The sequence below is a fragment of the Parasteatoda tepidariorum genome, chromosome 8 (genome assembly GCF_982258835.1).
Source record: "Parasteatoda tepidariorum strain Cologne lab strain chromosome 8, Ptep-v5.0, whole genome shotgun sequence".
NCBI classification, from domain to species: domain Eukaryota; kingdom Metazoa; phylum Arthropoda; class Arachnida; order Araneae; family Theridiidae; genus Parasteatoda; species Parasteatoda tepidariorum.
Genome location: NC_141762.1, coordinates 20,890,542 through 20,913,732, shown reverse-complemented (window position 1 = coordinate 20,913,732; position 23,191 = coordinate 20,890,542). Strand labels below are relative to the sequence as shown.

General features: G+C 28.5%; 1 protein-coding gene across 1 annotated transcript in view; it reads right to left on the bottom strand.

Annotated features, from left to right (window-relative positions):
- LOC107438948 (protein rhomboid) overlaps positions 1–23,191 on the bottom strand; it is a 315,987-nt gene that overhangs the window by 116,389 nt on the left and 176,407 nt on the right. Inside the window, exon 4 of the mRNA XM_043042883.3 lies at positions 2,713–2,736. Coding sequence (XP_042898817.1) covers positions 2,713–2,736 — 24 coding nt within the window. The remainder of the gene's footprint in view (positions 1–2,712; positions 2,737–23,191) is intronic.

The window sequence follows — 23,191 nt, the reverse complement described above, 5'->3', positions numbered from 1 at the left end:
AGGCATCTATTAAGAGGACACTATACAACGGGAAAAATTTGTAATGGCAAATTCTGTTTCACCACCATTGCCATCTCAAAATTTGAAGTTTTCAAAATATCAAAATGCAAACAAATTATGACAAACTTATTTTCCCAATGCCATAATTTGTTTGAAATTTTAAATTTTTAAATTATTTTTTCTGCTTTTCAAACTTTTTGGTTCACTCTAGATTTACCCGAAGTGATTTTTTTTCTATACTTAATGTAAGTGAAAGAAGATATGGTATAGCGCCTTCATGATGCTCTTCTTTTGAATCGATGACAGCCCGCAAACATTTGGTGAGTCTTTCCACCAATTTTTGGTCAAACTGTGCTCTAATGGTAAGACACGGCTCAAGGAGGGTCACCAAAGTGAAGCATCACTAGTAGACGTCAGCGAGAGTGTGGATGACCACTTTGATCAGCACGTGAAAGGACCGAGATAGCGAGGTATCGGTCCTGCATCGTCGGGCTACCAAAGTGGAGAGAACCATCCCTTCAGCTGAGAATCGAAATTGTGACCATCATCCTCATCGGATCATCCTCAGAGATATTTATTTCCTAGACAGTCATCACTAGCCTATTGTCAGCCTTACTGCGACGTAAGTAAAGTCCTACTACTAATGCCACCAGTTTTCGGCAGGTGGCTATAGGAATTGACCTTTAGCCGACCAGTTGGAGTAAATGCTGGTATTAAAGATGGTCGATTTGGTGATTTGACTGGCTATTTATTCTACGTTATAAGTCACCTCAAAGGTATTCAACAGAGCCACGATGGCTCAGGGGATAGAGCGCTCGCCTTCCAACGAGGTGAACCGGGGTTCGATCCCAGCGATGGCTGGCCGATACAAATTCCGCATCCGACTTGCACCGACCACAGTGCTGGCATAAAATATCCTCAGTGGTAGACGGATCATGGGTTAGAGTCCCCTTGCCGTCAGGCTAACCATGGGAGGTTTTCGTAATCTTCCTCTCCATCTAACGCAAATGCGGCTTTTCCATCAAAAAGTCCTCCACGAAGACAAATTTCTCCCAATACTTGATCCAGGTGTTCCCTTGTCTTTTGGAATGGGATCAAAATTACAAGGCTACGGAGTTGAACATTAGTAGTCGTAAACCCAAAAACTGGGTCTGCTGTTCAACGACGGTTATGAAATATAAAATAAAATAAAAGGTGTTCAACAATTTTAGAATTTTTCTTTCAAAATTGCGGTAAAATAACTGGCAGCAGTCTGTCCATCCAATTAACCATGAACCTTACGGTCAAGAACGTTTCTCTGACTTACGGATTTGAAAACATTCTCAACTGGTACGGTTAAAAAATCCGTGAATTCAAACCTATTTAGTTTTTGCAACTTTTTACAAACCGCGCGATTTTAAAACAGTAGAAGTGAAATTTAACTGGACTTTGGAGTTAGGTTATGTTAAGCCTTTTGTTAAAGTAATGCACTTTTGAAATTAAGTTGTGGTTGAGTTTTTTTGTTAAGCAAACCATGGAAAGTGACTGGAATTTGTTTATCTAGTGGTGGCATGTATCATGAGTGATGAGAAATACTAAGCTATTTTTGTGGTTGGTAGCTCTGTGGTGTTGCCATATATGCGTGAGTGAGAGTTTCGTATTTCAATAGTCCATGGTCATCAATTGAGGAATGTAGGACACTGTAAACTCCTCACGTGTTAAGAGAATGAAATATATATTGTGACGTAGGTGCTGAGATTTGAGCCGCTGTTTGCGAGATTGACAGATTAGCCCTCTCAAAATATTAAACTGAGAACAAATATATTAATGAAAAAGTCCACAATGATTACACTCCAAATACGGTCTACGGGACTGAAAACCATTATAAAGCAAAGGTGTCTAACTTTATCGGTATTTAATTTTACTCATATAATTAAGTTCATTTTTAATTTATCAGCGAATAATTCATTCGATGCTTTTTTTTGATGGTGATTATAAATATAAATGAGATATTTAATTAAAAAATTAATTTATTCACAAATATACATGCTAAAGGGTTTGTTAATAATTAAATATTACATATAGTGAATCAACGATACATACGAGTACCAAGTGCAGCAAAAATGACTGTTGATTTGAAAGAAAAAAAATTAATAGTTAAAAAAAAAAAAAAAAAAAAAAAAAAAAAACGAAAGAAGACAATGCAATTTGAGGAAAAATTATTCTCAACACATTTCAAAATTAGGCACAAACTTAATCAACAGATGGCGCTTCAAAATAGAAAGACTGTGAAACACTGCTTTTTACTACATTTCAGACCTGTTCAGCATAAATTTTGTTAGTTTACTTATTTTCCCGTAAACTGTGATGCGTTGTTTTTGCAAGTGGTGGTTAGTTTAAAAGTCTCATTTAATAGTTTCTCTTAGTTAACTGCGCCATCTGTTTTAAACGTCGCAATAAATTTTAAAGGTTGGGGAGAAAAAAATCTTCGGGAAAAAAAAAGTAGAACGCAAGTGTATTCTTGTATCTTTTCATTTTTCTTTAATGGACTTTGTTTAATAGATTTCCTTTAATTTACTCGGAAATCGCTGAGTGGAACATTTGCATAATAAAGCCGATAGTGTTTATTTTGTGAAAATATATGTATTAGAGAAATAGGTTAATTATTTGTAATAATTAAATACCAAAAATAAAGTTTTAAAATATTCACTAAAAAAGATAATATTAACTTACCTTATCGAACAGTTGCCGCCATTTCTGTAAAGAAAAATAAGAAACTGAAATAAGTTATGGTTCAAAATGATCTTCAAACTATTTAAATGCATGTTAAAAAACGTTTTTCTCTAGAATATTTTTTTAAAAATAGCTTTAGATAAAATAAAATGATTAAATGTGATATTTTTCGTCAAAAATAGTCTGTTTTGAATAAGTATTCAATTTAATATATTGTTCTAAATTTCGATGCAGTACTTATTATGAATAATAAATTATGTCTTATACTACTTATAATTATCTTAAGATCTTAAGTGGAAACTTAATTAAAATATCCCATATTCGAAGATTAAAGTTGCTTTTCGAATTCAGTACAAAATTTATAGAATTAAAAGTAAATTTTTTTTTCAGTGATCTCCAAAATTAAATGGATAAACTGCCTTCATTTTAACTCGACGGAAAATATATAAGGAAGGAAAAACAAAAACATTATCGAAATTAGGCAAATAATTATTTAGAAAGGAGGAATTAAAAACATCGCAATTTGTTTGATTGCTGAATCAAACTTGAAATATTTTTAATAACAATTTTTTACTTCCTTTATTTTCGCATGGAAATCAAGCATATTTTGATTTTTTTAATTTTAACTTTCTATAAAATTGAAAAAATCAAAAAAAAAAAAAAAATCAAAAAATCAATCACTTTTGATAAATATAAATCTGTGCTCTAAATTTGTGTGTTTTTTTACTTCATCTTTGAAGAAGAATCCGAAGGTTTAAGTTTGGAGAATTGTTAACGGAATACAATATAGACTTGATAAACATTATATAAATCCTTTGCTTAAATTATTTAATAATCATAATAATAGCAATATTAACAAAAAACAAAAAATTGCTAACTTGAACAAGTAAATAAGAATAATTTGATAGAAGTTTATATTAACGCTGACTTAAAACACCTACTGTGATTCGAAGATTACAATTTCTTACATTTAATTTATTCCAAGTTAATAACACCAGCATATTTCATTCGCTATTTACAATTTAAAATGTAAATTGGCGTAATTAACAAATTCATATGAGATTTTCGCAGATGTAATCTCTTCTGCAGCAGAATAGCTTTCTAGGGAAATTCTGGAATCGAAGCAAATACCAGATAAGATCTTTCGACATCAGTTTCAGCGGGAATAACTGGAATTTATCTGTCTTAATTGGTATTCCACTTTACTGAAGGATCCCGTCTTAGTAATCAGAATGGGCCTTCTAGATTTAACCTTTAATTCACGTTTAGAGAGAGGCATAACTATCATTCCATAAGCAAATGGTGAATGGCATTCAAGCGCAAAGGTACATTGGCGAGACACAAAAGTGATCGAATTCATTTCTAATGTTGCCAAATAATGTGTCGGATTTTGAAAAATTTTAGTATCAGTACCTAACTATAAAGTAATCGTCATTCTAACTATTAAATCAATTTGTGGAAGTTACATTTTTACAAATGCTAGTCGCAAACGATTTAAACAAAAGTTCGAAGGGTTCTAAAACCTTGGCGATAGGATATCTTAATTGGCATCCATACAATAAATTGCGCATAGTATTTTTTCTTTTCAAAATTTGTAATAATAATAAAAAAATAAATTTGATCGAATAAAAACTAAAAATTTTTGAGACATTTATGAATACGCTGCCGTAATTTATGCTTTCAACAGCTACCGTAATTCTAAGATTATAATTTCTCACATATTGTTTTAAGTTCCAGCGTATTTCAAGCATAAACTATTCAAAGTATGTAAGTACAATATCTTTTATGTAAAGTACAATTTAAAGTATAAACTAGCGTAGTAATTAGCAAATTCATATGAGATTTTAACAGATCTAATCTCTTCTGTAGCAAAGCAGCTTCCCAAGGAAATTCTGGAATCGAAGCAAATACCAGATAAGGTCCATCGATATCAGTTTCAGCGGGAATAAATGGAATTTATCTGTCTTAATTGGTATTCCACTTTACTAGAAGATCTCGTCTTAGTAATGAGAATGGGACTTCTAGGTTTCCCCTTTAATTCACGTTTAGAGAGGCGTAACTATCATTCCATGAGCAGACGGTGAATGCGATTCAAGTGCAAGGTATATTGGAGAGGCACGAAAGTGATCGAATTCATTTCTAATGTCGCCAAATAATGTGTTGGCTATTGGGAAGTTTTAGTTCCAATATCAAACTATAAAGTAATCGTCATTGCAACCAGCGAATCAATTTGTGGAAGTGATATTAAAGAAGAAAATAGTGTTCGAAAGCGATTTAAACAAAATGGCGCCAAATGATTAACAAAACTATAGCGAAAGGTATTATTTTCATTTAGGCTTACGTTAAAGAAACGTATTATTTTCATTTATTACGCTTATTATACGCACTGTTACATTTAATTTTCTTTTGTTTTTTTAAAAATTAATAATAATATAAATTAATTAATGCTTACTATCTACTTAGTACTTTTAATTTGAAAAAATTAAGATCCAAGCAAAGATTAGTGTTAGAACACATTTTGACTAAGTTTAAGTCGGATACGTTTTAGATATATTTTGATATTTATATTTTTCCGTTACACTCAAGTTGGGTTTTTTTCATCTTAGTATCTAAGAACACATACTTTTGTCAACGAAAAATTATGCCAGTAGTAAGATGTTTACTAAATCCATTTTTTCATTACAAATTGTCTTATATATTGAACTGGTTAAAAAAAAAGATATACATACAGTTAACTATAATAAAAAATTTTATAGTATAACTGTTGCTTTTAAAAAATTATGTGAATGTATTTAAAATCTAACTTGAAATTTCTGTTTTTCTTATGACAGTATTATGAAATAGTTCATAGAAAATTTGCCTTCGTTAGAGAATTACGGGTTATAACAAGGTTTCAGTGAAATAATAAGTCCTCCAATTATATAAATAAGGTTCTTTAGTGACCTTCAACTTTTTTTTCGCCAATTTCTATTATTATGATTAATAATGTTTCCTAGTGATAATAAGGCTTTTAATTGGATGAATAAGGTTATCTAGGAAACTTCATCTTTTTTTCCAGTTTCTATTATTATTATTAAGGTTTTCTACTGGTAATAATGCTACCAATTGGATAAATAAGGATCTCTAGTGACCTTCATCTTTTCCCCCAGTTTCTATTATTATTATTAATAAGATTTCCTAGAGATAATAAGGCTTTCAATTGGATAAATAAGGTTCTTTAGTGACCTTCTTTTCTTCCCCAATTTCTATTATTATTTTCATATTAATAATTACTATTATTATTAATGTTTTTTACGGGTAATAAGGCTTCCAATTGGATAACAAAAGGTTCTCTAATGATCATCATATTTTTTTCTCCAATTTCTCTTCAACTTTCTATTTTTACTTCAATCACATCATCGTTTTGTTGACTTGAGTACATGAGTAAGTTAAACTTGTGTTTGAAACAGCATAGCCGCACTCGGCGCTTGTGAATTAAGCTAAACATTGAAATCAAATCTATTGCTGAACATTCGATTTGAATCAATTGATCCATAGGTGAGGGGCTGTTATATTTTAAGTCATAATTATTTGTATGCTTAGTTTTATAAAGCATGTGTAATGAATCGTGAATTATTCTTCCTGGTTTATGAGTCTCAACAACCAGATATATTGCTAAATACGAGGAATAGAGATTTATCTGTAGGTGTTGCGATTTGTGGTATCACTGTGGATAGAACAAATAAAGCTCACTGAAAAAAATAGATACTCAAATTTCACAAAAATTTCTTCGTTTTTGATGAAACCGTTTTCTGGTGTATGCTCCGAGCAAATATTTCGTCAAAGTGACGAAATAACTATCGTTACTTGTTAGAAGAAATGCATTTCGTAGAAAATTAAAAAAATATTTTGCCTTTCTATTTAAAAAAAATACCTAGTACCTATTGTATTTAACTTTAAGCAAATTGAAAAATTTTTGTTCACAAAGATTAAATTCGCTAAAAAGTAATTATTCGTAAAAAATAATTTTTAATGTTATTTATATCTTTATTTAATAATAGTCGAAAATATTTAAAGTTTTGCAAGTTGCATAAATTTTTACATATTTTTAAACAACGTAACTTTATATGGCTCAATACGAAACTTGAACGAAATTGGCTGAGAATTTCCTGTGAAATTAAATTTTAAATACATGGCTTTTTAAAAATTTGATTCCACTGGAACAGTTCAACCAATTTTGTTCGAAATTTTTATTTTGAACAAAATTTCACTTTACAGAAGAAAAAAACTTACTATAAAATTCTAAAGATACTTCATTTTAGAAATTTTAATTGAAGCCTTTATGAAACTCTTCAAACAGGTTTTTCTATAAAGACAGGCTGACCCTTAACGCATATTTTTAGAATCCTTATGAATAAATGAAGACAAACAGTATGCCCATTGGGGGTTGCAAACTAATTTACCAGGGTAAAAATAAAAACAAACTTGAAATTCAGCTAATCCTAGAGGAGAAAGGTGAGTGTACGAAAAATCAAAAGCTGTTTAAGTGCTGGAAGATACAGAGAAGTTGATAAACACATACAAGTTTTAACCTACAATCAAACAGGTTTTATGCTAATTACACCCACTTTTTTTAAAATTATGTTTTCGAATTTCAATGCCTAATTTGCTTTGTTCCTTGCTTTATTAATTTAAGAGCTACAAATATGTACACTTTTTTGTCTTATTGAATATTACATTAAAGGCGCACTAAACTGAACACCCTGTATGCGTTAACGCGGAAGTTGGCTGAATGTGTTAACCCGCTTTTGGCTTGCACCGATCACTGTGCTAACGTGAAATATCCTCAGTGATAGACGGATCATGGGTTGGAGTCCCCTTGTCGTCAAGGTAACCGTGGGAGGTTCTCGTAGTCTTCATCTCCATGTCACGCAAATGCAGGTTAGTTCCATCCAAAAGTTCTCCCCGAAGGCAAATTTCTCCCAATACTTGTTCCAGGAAATTCCTTGTCTTCTGGATTAAGTTCAAAATTACAAGGCTACGGAGCTGAACATTAGTAGTTGTGAAAAAAACCTCCCTGAATCCTGATGGTCTTTTGCTGCCTCTTGTTAGGAAAGATACACTTTAAATCACGGCTTATTAATATACCTGTTATGGTTTGATTTTTACTTGAATTTTCTCTTAAAATGCTTTTTATTTTTGTTTTGTGCTTTTGTCAATCTCTGCCCCTATATGATTCCTCATTTTGAAAATTTTAATCACTTGTGTTCCTAGAGTTTATATATATATATATATATATATATATATATATATATATATATATATATATATATATATATATATATATATATATATATATATATATATATATATATATATATATATATATATATATATATATATATATATATATATATATATATATATATATATATAAAATATATATATATATATATATAAAATATATAAAAAATATAAAAAATTATAATATAAAAAATTCCTGGAATTAGATACCTTTAGTACTGTTGTGCCAGCTGTAATTGTATTCTGAGTTACAAACATCCTATATTTTCCATGTGAAATTGTTTCCTTTTATTAACTTTGCACCCCTACTGAAGATGCGAAATCAATATCTCTTCTGATTGTTACTGTTTATTTTCTTTGTAATGTTTGTTTGCATTTAGTTTATTTCTAAGAAGCACTGTTTTCTGGATTTCATATTCAATATTCTACCTATTTGTTAAAACTCTAATATGAAAATTTTGAATATGTTTGCTCATGTAATTGAACTGTTACGCTCACTTCGAACTTTCGGAGAGCCCCCGGATGCCCCCTTACGGGGGCGGGACGGGCTTAAGCTTGTTATTAGTAGTTGTAAATCCAAAAATTGGGTCGGTTGTTAAAAATTGGGTCGGTTATAAAATAAAATGAAATGAAATAATTCACGTATTTTACCATAATAATTGACAATTGACCGTACAATTTAACCATAATAATTGACTTTAAAATAGTTTCTTAAGTATTAAAGCACGTCTTGAGAAAATCTATTATGATTTCGTTAAAATCATTTATCAGATTATAACCAATGTCTAAGTCGAAAATCAATTTAAAAACAAAAAACAAAAAAACAACATCAAGATATTCAATAACAATAATAATTACCGAGATATTTGAGAAAATAAAAAATAAAAAATTCAAGATTTTTCTTAATATATCTCAGAAAGCATATTATTCCCTTCCCCCTCCTTCCCACTAATAAGAAAAAACATTTTTTTTTTTAAGTGACACATTTTATAGGAATTTCACTTGGCGGGCAAATATCTGTAAATCCGATTTTTGACGCCACATAACAGGTTAAGTTACAGAAAGAAAAAAAAAAAGAACTCAAATAAAACTTTCAGTCCAAATAAAAGTGAGGGCTGTGAGATGTGTCTCTTAACTCCAGGAAATGAACAGGACAGAATTATGATTACTTCCTAGCACCTTTTCCCGTATCCCCCCCCCGATTAGCTTTTTTCGCCAAACGTTGAAGAGTTAGGGGGTTGAGAGGATTTTCCAATCCCACTTGACAACACTCTTAACTTAGAATGCGTTTTATGAATGAAATGAAGAAGAAAGTATCGAAGAAAGAACATTTTCTCTCTTCTTTTATTGATTTTTTCGGTTATTTATTTAGTTACTTTCACCACTCCTTTAAGTGTTAGTAATAAAAGTACTGGTTAAGAGATTTCTTTTGTGAAAAGCGGTTGTGAACTGAAATGTCATATGTAAACTTAATTCTTAACATTGTTCTAAGAATTTTTTTTATGCATAGAATCAGCATATCACTCATTAACTTTTAAAAGCTTTGACATCTCAAATTAAAGAACAGGAAAAAAGGATTTTAGGTTCTCGATAAAAATAAAAAAAAGCCTTGTCATAACTATTAGGCTTTCAAGTTTTGCACAAATTATTTTAAGTGAAATAATTTGTGAGCAAAAAAGTTTTAATATGAATTTATATTACTGAATAACAAAAGTTAAAAATTGCGAGTAAGAAAACGATTCCTAAGATCCGCGATTTAGGGATTTCTTTTTTAGAAAGAAAAAAAAAATAAATAAAAATAAAATTTACTTTTTTTTTAATATGCTTTTTTAATGCTTTTTTTTTTAAAAATCTGATGTTTGATGTTTTTTTAAATGTTTTTTATTTTTATTTTTAAATCTGACAAATATTAATACCTTCCTCTTACTTCTCTTGGAACACGGTATCAACTGAATATATGTTTTTTTTTTAAATTAGGCTTCGAAAACCTTTAATGCATTAAAATTGACAATTTACAAGTTAAAGAATTAAAAATCTGTTAGTAAATCAATTAAATACATTTTCACCTTTAATAAACTTCTTCAAAAGTCTATTTGACATTTCTGATAGTTTGATAATTCATATTAACATCAGTTATGAAATTTTTAAGAAGTATTTTTCCATCAGAACAAAATCAAATGGAGAAAAATTCTAAATATGATTTTAATTCGTTTTTTTTATTTTCACAGACAAAATGATGAAGGATACTTATTATATTTCGCAGTAATTTTCAAAATATGTAAAATTAAAGGCGTTAGGTATTTTAGGTTTAGGTACATTCTATTCTTTTTAGATTTTAGATAAATATCTATAATTTTGCTTAATCTACGTTAAAATAAGTTTTTCTTAGCATCAGGTAAAAAATTCCTAAGGAGCATGCTGTTTGCCTTACACTAGAAAAAATTCCGGAACAAATTAAGGTAAAGTGTACCAAACATGCTTGGGAACTAAACACTGGGGGTTTCGCGTTCGGCTGACCACCTAACCAGAACATCTGCTCCTGCACCCCAGAACCCAAGGTCAAGAAAACTGAGATGGGCACAGAAGGCCTTGGCTCTCTATGGGCTGTCGAGCCACTGAGTTTAGCTTTAGTTTTGTACCGGCACCTAGGTTGCCGGTACTTTCTACCGTAAAATTCATTTTTATAGTGAACTTTTAGGCAACAAAAAGTCTGATATACCGTACTTTTTACAGTAATATTTATTGCAAAATCACTAAATCACTCTAGTTAAATAATTATTACTGTAAAATATACGGTACAAAAGTTTACAGTTAAAGTAGATTTTACGATAAGATTAATCTTACGGATGATGTACACAAGGTGTTGATATTTTTTACAGCAATTTGATTTAGAATTTTTTACAGTGTACTTTTGAAGAAAAAAAATTCAAAATGCTATAAGGTAGATCGTAACGACCCACTTGCTATGTTGATTATGTAAAAAATTATGAATTTTCAGTTTCATATAAAAATCAAATATTTTTAACAATGCATTGGAATTTCTTGTTTAAAACTGTATGAGTAGGGGAGAGTGGGGTCAATTGTAACAGGGTACGATTGTAACAGAGCAAAAATTTCGAGTGTCGGGTTCTAGATTTGGTTCCTAGGTGGCGCACAAGGTGTATTTAATAAATCTACATGTACACCCCTGATGGCAATCATTTTTATGTACTTTTGAAAGAGTTAGATCACAAAAGATATTTTCACGCCACGCAAGTACTTTTTTTGGTATTAGAAAATTATATTGTAACAAAGTAATTTTGTTTAAACAAATAAAAATTATTAACCGAATATGTAAGTGGACACCTTAATTAACATTTCAATAAAAGAAAAGATTAGTTTTGCTAATTAACTAGCATTGTTTTTAACAAATGAAGCTGAAAAGGCGTCTTGGGGACAATTGTAACAATAAGTAAAGGGACGATTGTAACAGCTGAAAATAAATAATCTTATGTTTATAAACCATTACTTAAGTCTTTAAGAACCACCAATAGTTTCCTATATCATTTATATTATGTTGCATGTGCATTATTTTATTTGTCACCTTTCACAGCATAAATTAAAATTTGTAACCCCTTAAAGTTAAAAGTTTAACCCTTTAGGTCTCTGCTCATTATTATTTTTACTCCTAAAATATCACTACTATTTTGATCAATAAAAAAATACATCACAACTATGATACTATGTATAATTAACTATGTTTTAGTTGAATTTATGAACTGTTACAATTGACCCCGTAAGTGGGGACAATTGTAACAAGTGCTCGACTGTCAAAAATTGTTAATAACTAATATAATAACATTTAAAATACGGTATTTTTTTTTCTAGTAGAGGATAGTCTACTTTACTCGTCTGTCAATTAATACTAATAATATATTGGATTTTTGTTAGTTAAAAATAGTTAAGTAAAAAATGTTACAATTGACCCCACTCTCCCCTACTCATTGGGATATAGTTTAGTAATCACAAATATTCCTTTTTTCAAATGACTCCATAACGCAATGGCTATACTCTAATGATACCTCTATTGGTATACTTAATTTTGCAAAGATACATTTTTAACTGTATGATTAAATAAAAAATTTTATTTCTGTAATTTATTAATGTAATTATTGTAATATAATAATTACTGTAATTATTGCAATTAATTCTGTAATTTATGTAATATTTTCAGTTACACCGACACAGCACATTAAAAGCATGTAAACTATTTGTTAAAATTCTTCAGCTTGCTTACCGAAATATAATTTCATTAGTTTTAAATATTGATTATTTCAAATCATTGTTCAATGATCAATCATTAATGTTCAATTATCAATCATTAATTCTTCCTAATAGTTTTTTAACGCGCAATTTGAGACATCAATAAATTTCTAATGATGCTATAAAAGCATTTTTATGATATGTAAAGCAAATATTTTCCAAACCTTAATGTTTGAAAGCGATTGTTTTTATGTTGCAAATAATCGCTTTGTAATAAATAGCATTGTCTATCAATCTCTAACCTTTGTAATAAATATCAATAATAATATTTATACAAAGATATAATCAATATCATTAAATATGAATCGAACACTAAAACGGGCAGGACATCTGATTCGAATGAATGATGACAGGGCCACCTAAACGATCTTCGGAGCAAAACCATGGGGAGCTCGAAAAAGAGGAGGACAAAGGATCCGATGGATCGACTACTTAGAAACAGATTTAAGAGTTCTCAAAGTTATAAACGGGAAGAGTCTATCCAAGAAGAGGGCAACTTGGAATTTGATTCTGAGGAAAGCCATGGCCCACTCTGAGCTGGCACAACATTGAGGAGGAAAAAATATCAATCGGCATTTTAATAAATATCAATTTAAAAGAAGCCTATTTATTTTCATAAGGAATCAACACTTATTTCTACAATTTCATAAAAAAAAGCAGAATATATAATGGTTCGATGAAATCTTATAGAGAGAGCACAAAGATTTTTACAGAGGATTAAAGTTTAAATTACTTCTCAACCACAACAAGCAGAAATAATTTCATAATCAGCGTTGAACAACCAACCGATTTTGGGTTTATGACTGACAATGCAAATTTGAAGCAAACGCAAAAGACAGAGGAACTCTTGGATCAAACATCGGGACAAATCAGCCTTCGTGGAGACTTTTTTAGAAAAACAAACTTCATTTGCCTTACATGGAGAGGAAAAACACGAAATCTTCCGATGGTTAACCAGACGACAAGATGATTCTTACGTATGATCCATCTAGCACTGGGATTATTTAACATTAGTACTATACTACAACAAGTGTGCTGAAATTAGCTCTGCACAAATATTGACTCAAGATTCAAATAAACCTATCCCTAATATTTATTATAAATCAAACTTTTTCGACTACTTCCTGACAAGCTAGTATGTTCATATTTTAATTGAAACTCTTGGCTGGGTGATTTTATACACTGCAATTATTTCTAAAATGATGCAACCAAAATTTATCATCAATTGAAATTTCAACACAGCAAATTAATATAGAAAAAACTACGTTTTTACTACTAATTATTGCTACTGTTATATTAAATTAACAAATTTTAAGAAGTTTAAAAAAGGGTAAAATAAACTTATTTTTGTCAAACGTAAACATAAAAGTTAACTCAAAATCCTGATACAGCATTTTTATATTATTATATCGGCATTAATTATCTCTCCCTCCCAATTTTTTTCAAAACGACACCCTTACTCTATTTTTTTAAGACTGAAGAAAAATAAGAATATTTTCTTTGTTATAGTCTGCTTGAAATACTTACTTTTTAATTTTTTTTATTTTATTTTATAATTTTTGTTTTATATTTTATTTTTTTAAGATTTTATTTCTTCCACTACCTTTAAAATTTAAATTTCAGTAAGAACAAATAAAATAAAAACAAAACGCCAATATTGCAATCATTATTTAGTTAGTTCAAATTATAAAGCAGTATTTTAGGTATTAAGGTACCGTTTATAAACTTTTCCTAACATAAAATTTTCGTTTTTTTCTCCGTTTCAACGTTAAAAACAACAGAAAGAGATAAATTATAAAAGTCTTTCCTAATAAAAGTCATCTCGATAATAGCATAAAAAAGTTAACAGAAAAAAAACACGTTTTTGCAAGCTTCTTTAGGGTTCCTCTTCAAGATTTTTACGTTAAATCTAATTAACCAATAAGCAAAGAGCTCGCATAGTACTTAAAAAAAGTTTTCTGTCTTTTCGTTGGAAAAAAAAACTGAGTTTACAGCTTTTATATTGGAATCCCCAAAAAGAAACAGTCTATGAAATTTACCTCCAGCTCCAAAAAGAAAAAAACTCTAAACTAAGGAAAATTCGTGTTCTTCATTTAAATTAGCATTCAGTTACTCGGAGGAAGTTTTCCTAAATAACATGATATTAAAACACCTAATTATAGATAGGAGAGTAGTGTTTACTTTTCGACGAATAACCTAGCGAGTTTTAATATGTAAGTTTAGCAAAGATTGTAAATAAGCTTAAGGTCGACAGAATAAAATGACGGTACAGTAAACTGTGTTGAAAATTATCTTAAATTTTAATTGTTCAGAGTAAATAAGTATTCAGTAATTAAAATTTTAGTTATTTATTTAAATTTATAATTTTGTTAAATTTAATTTATAAATATTAAATTTATAATTGCGATTTGTAAGCTTAAAAAATGTAAAAAGCTTGAAGTTAAAAGGACAAATTGCCAACATAGTTCGTTCTGCTGATGATTGATTGTTATTAAAATACTTAAAATTGAAATGAATACAATTCGATGACATTTATTTTTAAAAAAATTTTCAGCAAAAGTTTAATACGTAATCTTGTAAATAATACACCGAGAAAGTATATTCTATAATCTATAACCGTCGTTGAACAGCCAACCCAATTTTTTTGGGTTTACGACTACTAATGTTTAACGTAGTGGCCTTGTAATTTCGAGCCCAATCCAGAAGACAAGGGAACTCCTGGATCAAATATTGGGAGAAATTTGCCTTCGTGAAGGACTTCTTGATGGAACTTAACCGCATTTGCGTTACATGGAGAGGAAAACCACGAGAGCCTCCGCGGGTTAGCCCGACGGCAAGGAGACTCTAATCCATGATCCGTCTATCACCAAGGATGTGGTCGGTGCTAGCCGGATGCGGAATTCGTATCTATCAGTCATCCCCGAGATTCAAACCCGGTTCACCTCATTGGAATGCGAGCGCTCTATCCCCTGAGCCATCGCAGCTCACCGAGAAAGTACTATATGGTTAAAATAGAAAATAGTAAAATTTACCGTACTTCTGGTTCTATGCGAATATCAAAAACTGGGTAATTTTTACCGATGCTCTTTGGTATTGATTTTGGTAAAATTAACAATAAGAGTTTGATAATTGTGGTAAAACTTAGTATTTTTATCACGATACCATGAAAATGGCATAAAAACAGGTCTGGTAATAAGAACTACACTTTTGAAAACCGGAATTTCGGTAAACTATTACTATATCAATGGAAAAAATCACCAAATAAATGGTTTAAGTACCGAATATTATCCTTGTTTTATTATCCTTAATTTTTTTTTTTTTAAATTTTAAATATTTTTACCATATAGAACGGTAATTTTACCAGAACTTTTTTTCTCAGTGTATGAGATTGACGTCTATAAAGTAAGTTTTGTTAATTATTTAGTATTAATGTACTCAAAATTAAAATAAATACAGTTAAATGAATATTTGTTATCTTTTAATGAATTACAAATAATTTTTTAACGTGTAAATTTTCTATTTATAGAAAGTTTGAAATTACCTCAATATATCCTTAAATATCGGAAGTTCTGTTAATTAAGTATTAATAAATACTCAAAATTAAAATAAGTATTTTTTTTTCTCAAAAAATTATTATTCTTTTACATGTAAGTTCAGAAAATTTGGTTATAAATTTTGTAAAGTGTAGTACACAATGTTCTGAGAGGATTTTTTGTAGACTATAAAATTTATTGTCCTTTTCATTATAGAGTACTAATCAAAATGGGCATAAATAATAAAAATTGATATAATTAAATTAGCATTTAAATTCTCAGGACGCATGTTATTACCATGTTCTGAGAGGATTTTTCGTAGACTATAAAATTTATTGTCCTTTTCATTATAGAGTACTAATCAAAATGGGCATAAATAATTAAAATTGATGTAATTAAATTAACATTTAAATTCTCAGGAAGTACGTTATTACAATGTTCTGAAAGGATTTTTTGTAGACTATAAAATTTATTGTCCTTTTCATTATAGAGTACTAATCAAAATGGACATAAATAATTAAAATTGATATAATTAAATTAACATTTAAATTCTCAGAAAGTATGTTATTAAATCAGCTTAGGAAAAAAGTGATAAATTAGCTGGTAATCTATTACGAAACGAAATGAAAATGTAGATAATTTTGCAGTTTTATGGCATTTTTCACCATTTTAACTATTAAGTATTAATCAAAAGGAAAGTTTTTTTTTTTAAAAAAAATAAAGGAACAAAAGGAATATTTTCTGCACGTACGCCGATGGTTCTAAATATTTAGTTTTAATTTGATTGAAACTTTCGTATTGAAAGGAGGTAACTTTTTTTCCAGTTTATTATTATTACTTCGTTTCTATGACAACACATGTAGATCATAAAGCGGAAATTTTTTTTATCTAAGAGAAACTAATGCTCAACGCATATATAATTCTTATTTTAATGTTTCTAGAACAAAAAATGTTCATTATCTTTAAACAATTGAATTACAACTCGAATGTAGGTGAAACTGGCGTTACATGAAGTTTTTATATTCAGAGGCTATTTTTAAAAACATAAAAAATCAATTTCTTTTTTTCATGAATTTCTCACTATAGAAATTTGTTAACTAAATATAACAAAGAGATTTGTTTAATAAAATTATACTTTACATTATTAAATTGCATTTTATATATAATTAAATTGCCTTTTATAATTATTAATGTCTATGAATAAATTTGAATTTATAATAAAAAAAATAACAATAAAGACAAATCAACGACGTGTATAACATAAATTTTTCAGGAGTAGGATTTCGTCTCTAATCCCTCCAGCCCAAGCCATTGACACACGGTAGAAAAATTCCGGTAAAATTACCGTACGTATGACAATGACATGTCTGGTAAAAAAACAACATCATAATTCTGGAAATAAAAACCAAAACAGACGGTATTTCAACTATTCATTTGGTATTTTTTCATGTTCATATAATATTCTGATTCGTAAAATTATAGTTCTTATTATCACACATTTAGTGAAGAATACAAAACTGAAAAGTAAATTTAATCGAATGAATGTTTTTTATGCCATGCTCAAAGATATCTTGATAAAATTAGCATATTTCACCACATTTGTAATATTATATCAGATGTTATAAAACCATATTACATTGTTGATTTTACAAAAATCATTTCCAAAGCATTTATGTAAAAATTCCCGAGCTTTTTGGTTTTCTCATAGAACCAGATACATGGTAAATTTTACCATATTCTGATAGTTTAGTCCATATTTCTTTCTCAGGGCAGATAACACAAGAATTTCTGTTTCACTGCAACCCTATATTTCATTAAAAAAATTTATAGTAGGAACATATCTTAAAATATTATTTTATTTCATTACTTATTACTTTGCGGTTTTCTGCATACTACACAAGGCCAATCACTGGTCTAGTGGTTACTGTACTAGACTACAGGGTCAGTGGTTGAGGGTTCAAATCCCATCGTAGGCCATCGCCGTGGCTTAGCCACAGATGCCCGTTGGGTAACGATAAGAGAGTAGCAATTCTGGAATCTCTAAGGCCAATGGGAATTAGACCCAAGTACACGCCATTAGTATTAAAAAAAAAAAAAACACATACCACACTAGTTGAAAATAGCTGCCCTTAACTAAATCGTGCTCATGTTTGACACATTTAATCTACCTCTCAGGATTAGTACTCTACTATTACGATCTTATAACTTTAAAAAGCAAATACTGTTTTCCTACCTATTATAAAGATTTATTAATTTACCCTGACCTTTAATATACTAGTTTTAATATTCTACCATTGTATAATTTTAATATTGATATCATACCTTTTGCTATATATTATCAATATTTTTCTTCTAATCTATAATCAACTTATTCTATCATCTTGCAACTGTATAAGTAAGATAATGATCTCCTATTATAATCATTAATTTATCTTTCTTGATTTGTAATCTACAAATTCCAATATCTTGTAACAGTTTTTTCTTCTAACTAATATTAATCTCATACTTGTTATAATTATTAATCTATCTTTCTTGATTTGTTATCTACAAATTTCAATATCTTGCAACAATGTATCTTGTAAATAATATTGATCTCATACCTATTACAATTATTAATCTATCTTTCTTGATTTGTTATCTACAAATTTCAATATTTTGTAACAATGTTTCGTGTAACTAATATTGATCTCGTATGTATTATAATTATTTATCAATCTTTCTTGATTTGTAACCTACAAATTCAATTTTTTTAACAGTTTTTCTTGTAACTAATATTTTTCGCATATTTGTCATAGTTATTAACCTATCTTTCTTGATTTGTAATCTACAATTTTTGATATCTTGCAACAATGTTTCTTGAAACTAATATTGATCTCATACATATTATAATTATTAATCGATCTTTCTTAATTTGTAATCTACAAATTCTAATATCTTGTAACAATGTATTGTGTAACTAATATTGATCGCATACGCTTCGAAAAATTTCGAATCAATCTAATAAAGTTATTGACATCCCGGGTGAATCTTCCTTAAAATCTATTTTTACCATGAAATTTTATGCCGTAATTTTTACAGTAATATTAATTTAATTACATTGATTCAGTGTTTTTATAGAAAATACTACTATAAAAACCAGGGTATATCAGCCAGAACTTTTTACCATATTTTAATCCAGAATTTTTTACAGTGTGCCTATCATGATAATGCATATAATGATCCATCTTTTTTTATCTGTAAATCATTTATTCTAATTTCCTATAACTTCAACATCCTAATATTGAACTTATATATTAATAGTAATATATTAAAAGTAATCTAATAATTTCTAATACTTCATCGAGAATTTATTTATTTTAATATCATAATAATGTATATGATGATCTATCTTTTTTGATCTGTAATATAATTACTCTAAAAACCGTCATCATTCTAATATTGAATGCATATCTAATACAGCAATCTAAAGATATCTAATACTTGATCTACAATTTTCTTATGTTTTAATATCTTATAAATTAATAATTAAAATAATCAATCATAATAATCTATCAATATTTTTCTCTCATATAAAATTTGGTAATTCTAAAATTATATAGCTGCATAATTCTAAAAAAATTATTTTTCTTAAACCCTTCATAAAATAGATTATTCGATTTGAGAAAAAGCGATATTAGATTATTTGGTTTTAATTAGTGCCTTGATTAAATATTGGCAAAATTAATTTTGCACTAAAATGTCGATCAATCTAATGAAAAAATAAATGAAAATGTGAGCAATCAAATATCGAGTGGGTGAATAAAAACTGAAAAAAAGTTCAAAAGAAAGATTCTTGATATTAAATATGCATTATATAGCTTTTACTTTACAAACGTTTGATTCATTCTCATTAGCGTTAAGAAAAAATGGCAGAAAAAAAGGGACAAATGTCCTTCTCAATAAAAGTCATCTCACTAATGGCATGAAAAAGTTGTCAGAGGAAAGAAGTTTGTTTTTACAAACTTCCTTAGTTTGCTTCTTGAGTTTTTAGCGTAAAATTTAATTAACCAATAAGTAAAGAACTCATCTAATGTTTAAAAAAAAAGTTCTTTTTCTCGGTTTTTCTACGCAAAAAGAACTGCCTTATTGCTCCTAAACTAAGAAAAGAAACAGGCACATAAACTTTAGTTCTTGTCTCCAAAAAAATGCAGTGTAAGTAAATAAAAATTTATGTTTGTAATGCAAATCAACATTTTGTAGCCCGGAAGGACTTTTATTGGACATCGTAATGTAGATAATAAAAAAATATTGTTAATTGTACAAAAGGGAAGAGTATTTAATCTGTGATCAAATGCAAAACAACCGCTAGTTAGCATAAAAATTTTACACATAAACCATTGAAGTATGTATAACGATAATTTTTAGGCCACTGGTAATATAAAATGTCGATATCGGATTAAATAAATTAATACAAGATGTCACGTTTTTAATTTTCGGTTTTTTGTTAAGGAGTAAAATGAAATCGGTGTAATCAAGATTTTGGGTCACTCAAGTATTATGTAAGGACCTTGGAGACAGAGAGTGGGTTTGAAATTTGCATATTCTTGATGGCAATTGAATATAATGGATTTATGAGCTATTCTTAGATCGAAAAAGCAATAAGAAGGACTTCGGATTTTAAAAAAGAGAATTTAATTAAAAAATTTTAATGTTGGATTTTATTTTTTATTTTACACTTAAGATCCTCTTAATGTACTCTCTCGCTTTTTTTAGGCAAAAAGACAATTAGGTAAATTATCAGCGAAAATATTTATGTAGCTTTTCGAATATCAATGAGTGATTTTCTTTATCTGGGTTTTTAATTGCCGTTAAGAAAAGAAGAATATTTTCAAATGTTGAGTTAAAGTAAATTTTACTTTGGGCTATTTTGGCAAATTTTTATTTTACTGAAATAACACTGTGCTTTACATAAATTGAGCAAATATGCCCTTACATACGTTATTTTAAAGAAATAATTGAAATAAAACTGTCAAGTAAATTCTTTTGAAAAGATTAAATTTCTCAAAATACATTCAGTTATAATTAAATTATAGCCAATCCTTTAATAATTAATATATAAGTTCAAAATGAAGATAAAACAAAAAAAAAAATTATAGACATATGAAAAAAAGGGGGGAAATAATAAGTAAAAAAATAACAAACAGTTTTAAAAAAAAGAAAAAAAAAAGAAAAAAAGATGGAATTTTATTTAAAAAACCGGAAAAAAAGATATAATCTTTTCATCAGCCAACACGATTATATCCGCAAAACAGAGTGCTTTCTGATATTGTATTAATAAAGCCAAAGCAAAATATATTAATACAATAGTGTGAGGAGCACTCAAAAAAAAGTTTTTACAAAAATTACAACAAATAAAATAGAACACAAAAAGTAAAAATAACATGTAAAAACAGAAAATAAAATAAAAGAAAAGAAAAAACAGTATAAAAAATGGACTATAAAGCGAATAGCCAAATCAGATCTACTTACATGGACGGCAGGAACTGAATGACGGCATGATGGACGGGAAATTTTTCAAGAATGATTTAAAAATGTTTTCGCAGAAAGATTGCCAGATTACAAATTATGAAAACAAAAGCGCAAATTGAGTGTAAATAGAGGGTTTTAAAGTGCCGTTCTTACTACACTGCTGAAGTGATTTGTTATTCTGTGCATTGATTTGTTAGTTACCAAGGATGGGCCCGAAATGGATGTGCGCAAGGTAATATTATACCGGATAATTTTAAAAATTGACCATAAATAGTTTTAGAAAATAGATGTTTATTTAAGAAAAAATATAAAACAGAAAAGAGAAGCATAAATTGCCTGTTTTTTAAATAATTTTCGCCACGGACTTGCACAAAATGGATTAGCACATGAAAAAATTATATAAATTATAAAAGAATTTTTTTTTTAATAGTTAATTTTAACACGGATTTGCCCGAAATGGATTTGCACATGGAAAAATGAACAAAGAAAAAATTTATTAGATAATTTTAGCCACGGATTTGCCCGAAATGGATTTGCACATGGAAAAATTGCATAAATTAATAAAGAAATTTTTAGCAAACAATTTTACCCACTGATATGCCCGAAATGGTTTTGCACATGGAAAAATTGTATATATTAACAAAGGAAATTATTTAGTAAAGGAATTTTTAGTAAATAATTTTAACCACGGATTTGTCACGGGTATTTATCTGTTTGTCTGTGTGTCCCTTATAGCCTATTAAACAAACCAAAGAAAATCGATGAATTTTAGCAAACATTAGTTTGAATCACGAGCATGGTCACTGTCGAAATTAGAGCATTCTACGACGAATCGTTCGAGCGGAATGAGCGAAAAACAAAAAGGAATTTTTAGATTGGCTAAGTGTTAGCCATTGTATTAAATATAACTATATACGATTCAATTGTTCACATATTTTAAAGATTATATTAGTGATAATTACTAGCTTCCATTTGATAAAAAAAAAACAGTTTATTGCAGGTATTTAATTATTTTATATTCGCTATGTCAGATAAATTCAATGAGCAATATAACTTGGCAGCACGTATTATCTACTTCACCAATAGATATTTTTAAAGTTATCTGATATAGCACATTTACTTTGCTTATAGTTATACTTTTAAAATGCGTTTTTATTTTAAAAGTAAATAGTTTAAAATCAGCGGTAATTAAAATGAAGAAAATAGTTATGAACTGAAGGGCAAAATTTATGGGAAAGTGGTACTAACTATATATATATATATATATATATATATATATATATATATATATATATATATATATATATATATATATATTAAAATAAAAGAAATAAAGTATGTATTAAAATACAAAATTAATTGACATAATTGAAGTTAATGGAAAATTCATGGAAAATTCAATGGAAAATTCATGTTGGGGAAACATAGAAAATCGCAATACGCAGAAGACACTTAATTAACTTTGGTAATAGGTCCTACTGGTGTTATGGTAATTGCTGCCGTTTCAATAAGAATTCTATAACGGTTTTTCCATATTATCAGAAAATATTTTTCCAGTGGTAGCAAAGATAGTGTATTAATATTATAATGAATTAAAATTCGAAGAACTATTTTTTCACCTCAACTTATAAAAATTTTAAAGATCAAATAAAGATATAGCCTTGCTCCAAAATCCTCATCAAGGTTTTATAAGAATTCTATATGTTTTTAAAATTTAGTTTAAGTTTTTTGTCACTGATAAATGTAGTTTCAGTGTTAAAAGGTTATGTAATAAGCGCCAAATATACTAATGTAGGTATAAAGTATTATATTGATATATTTGGGGATTACTTAAACTGCACTAATATCAAGCA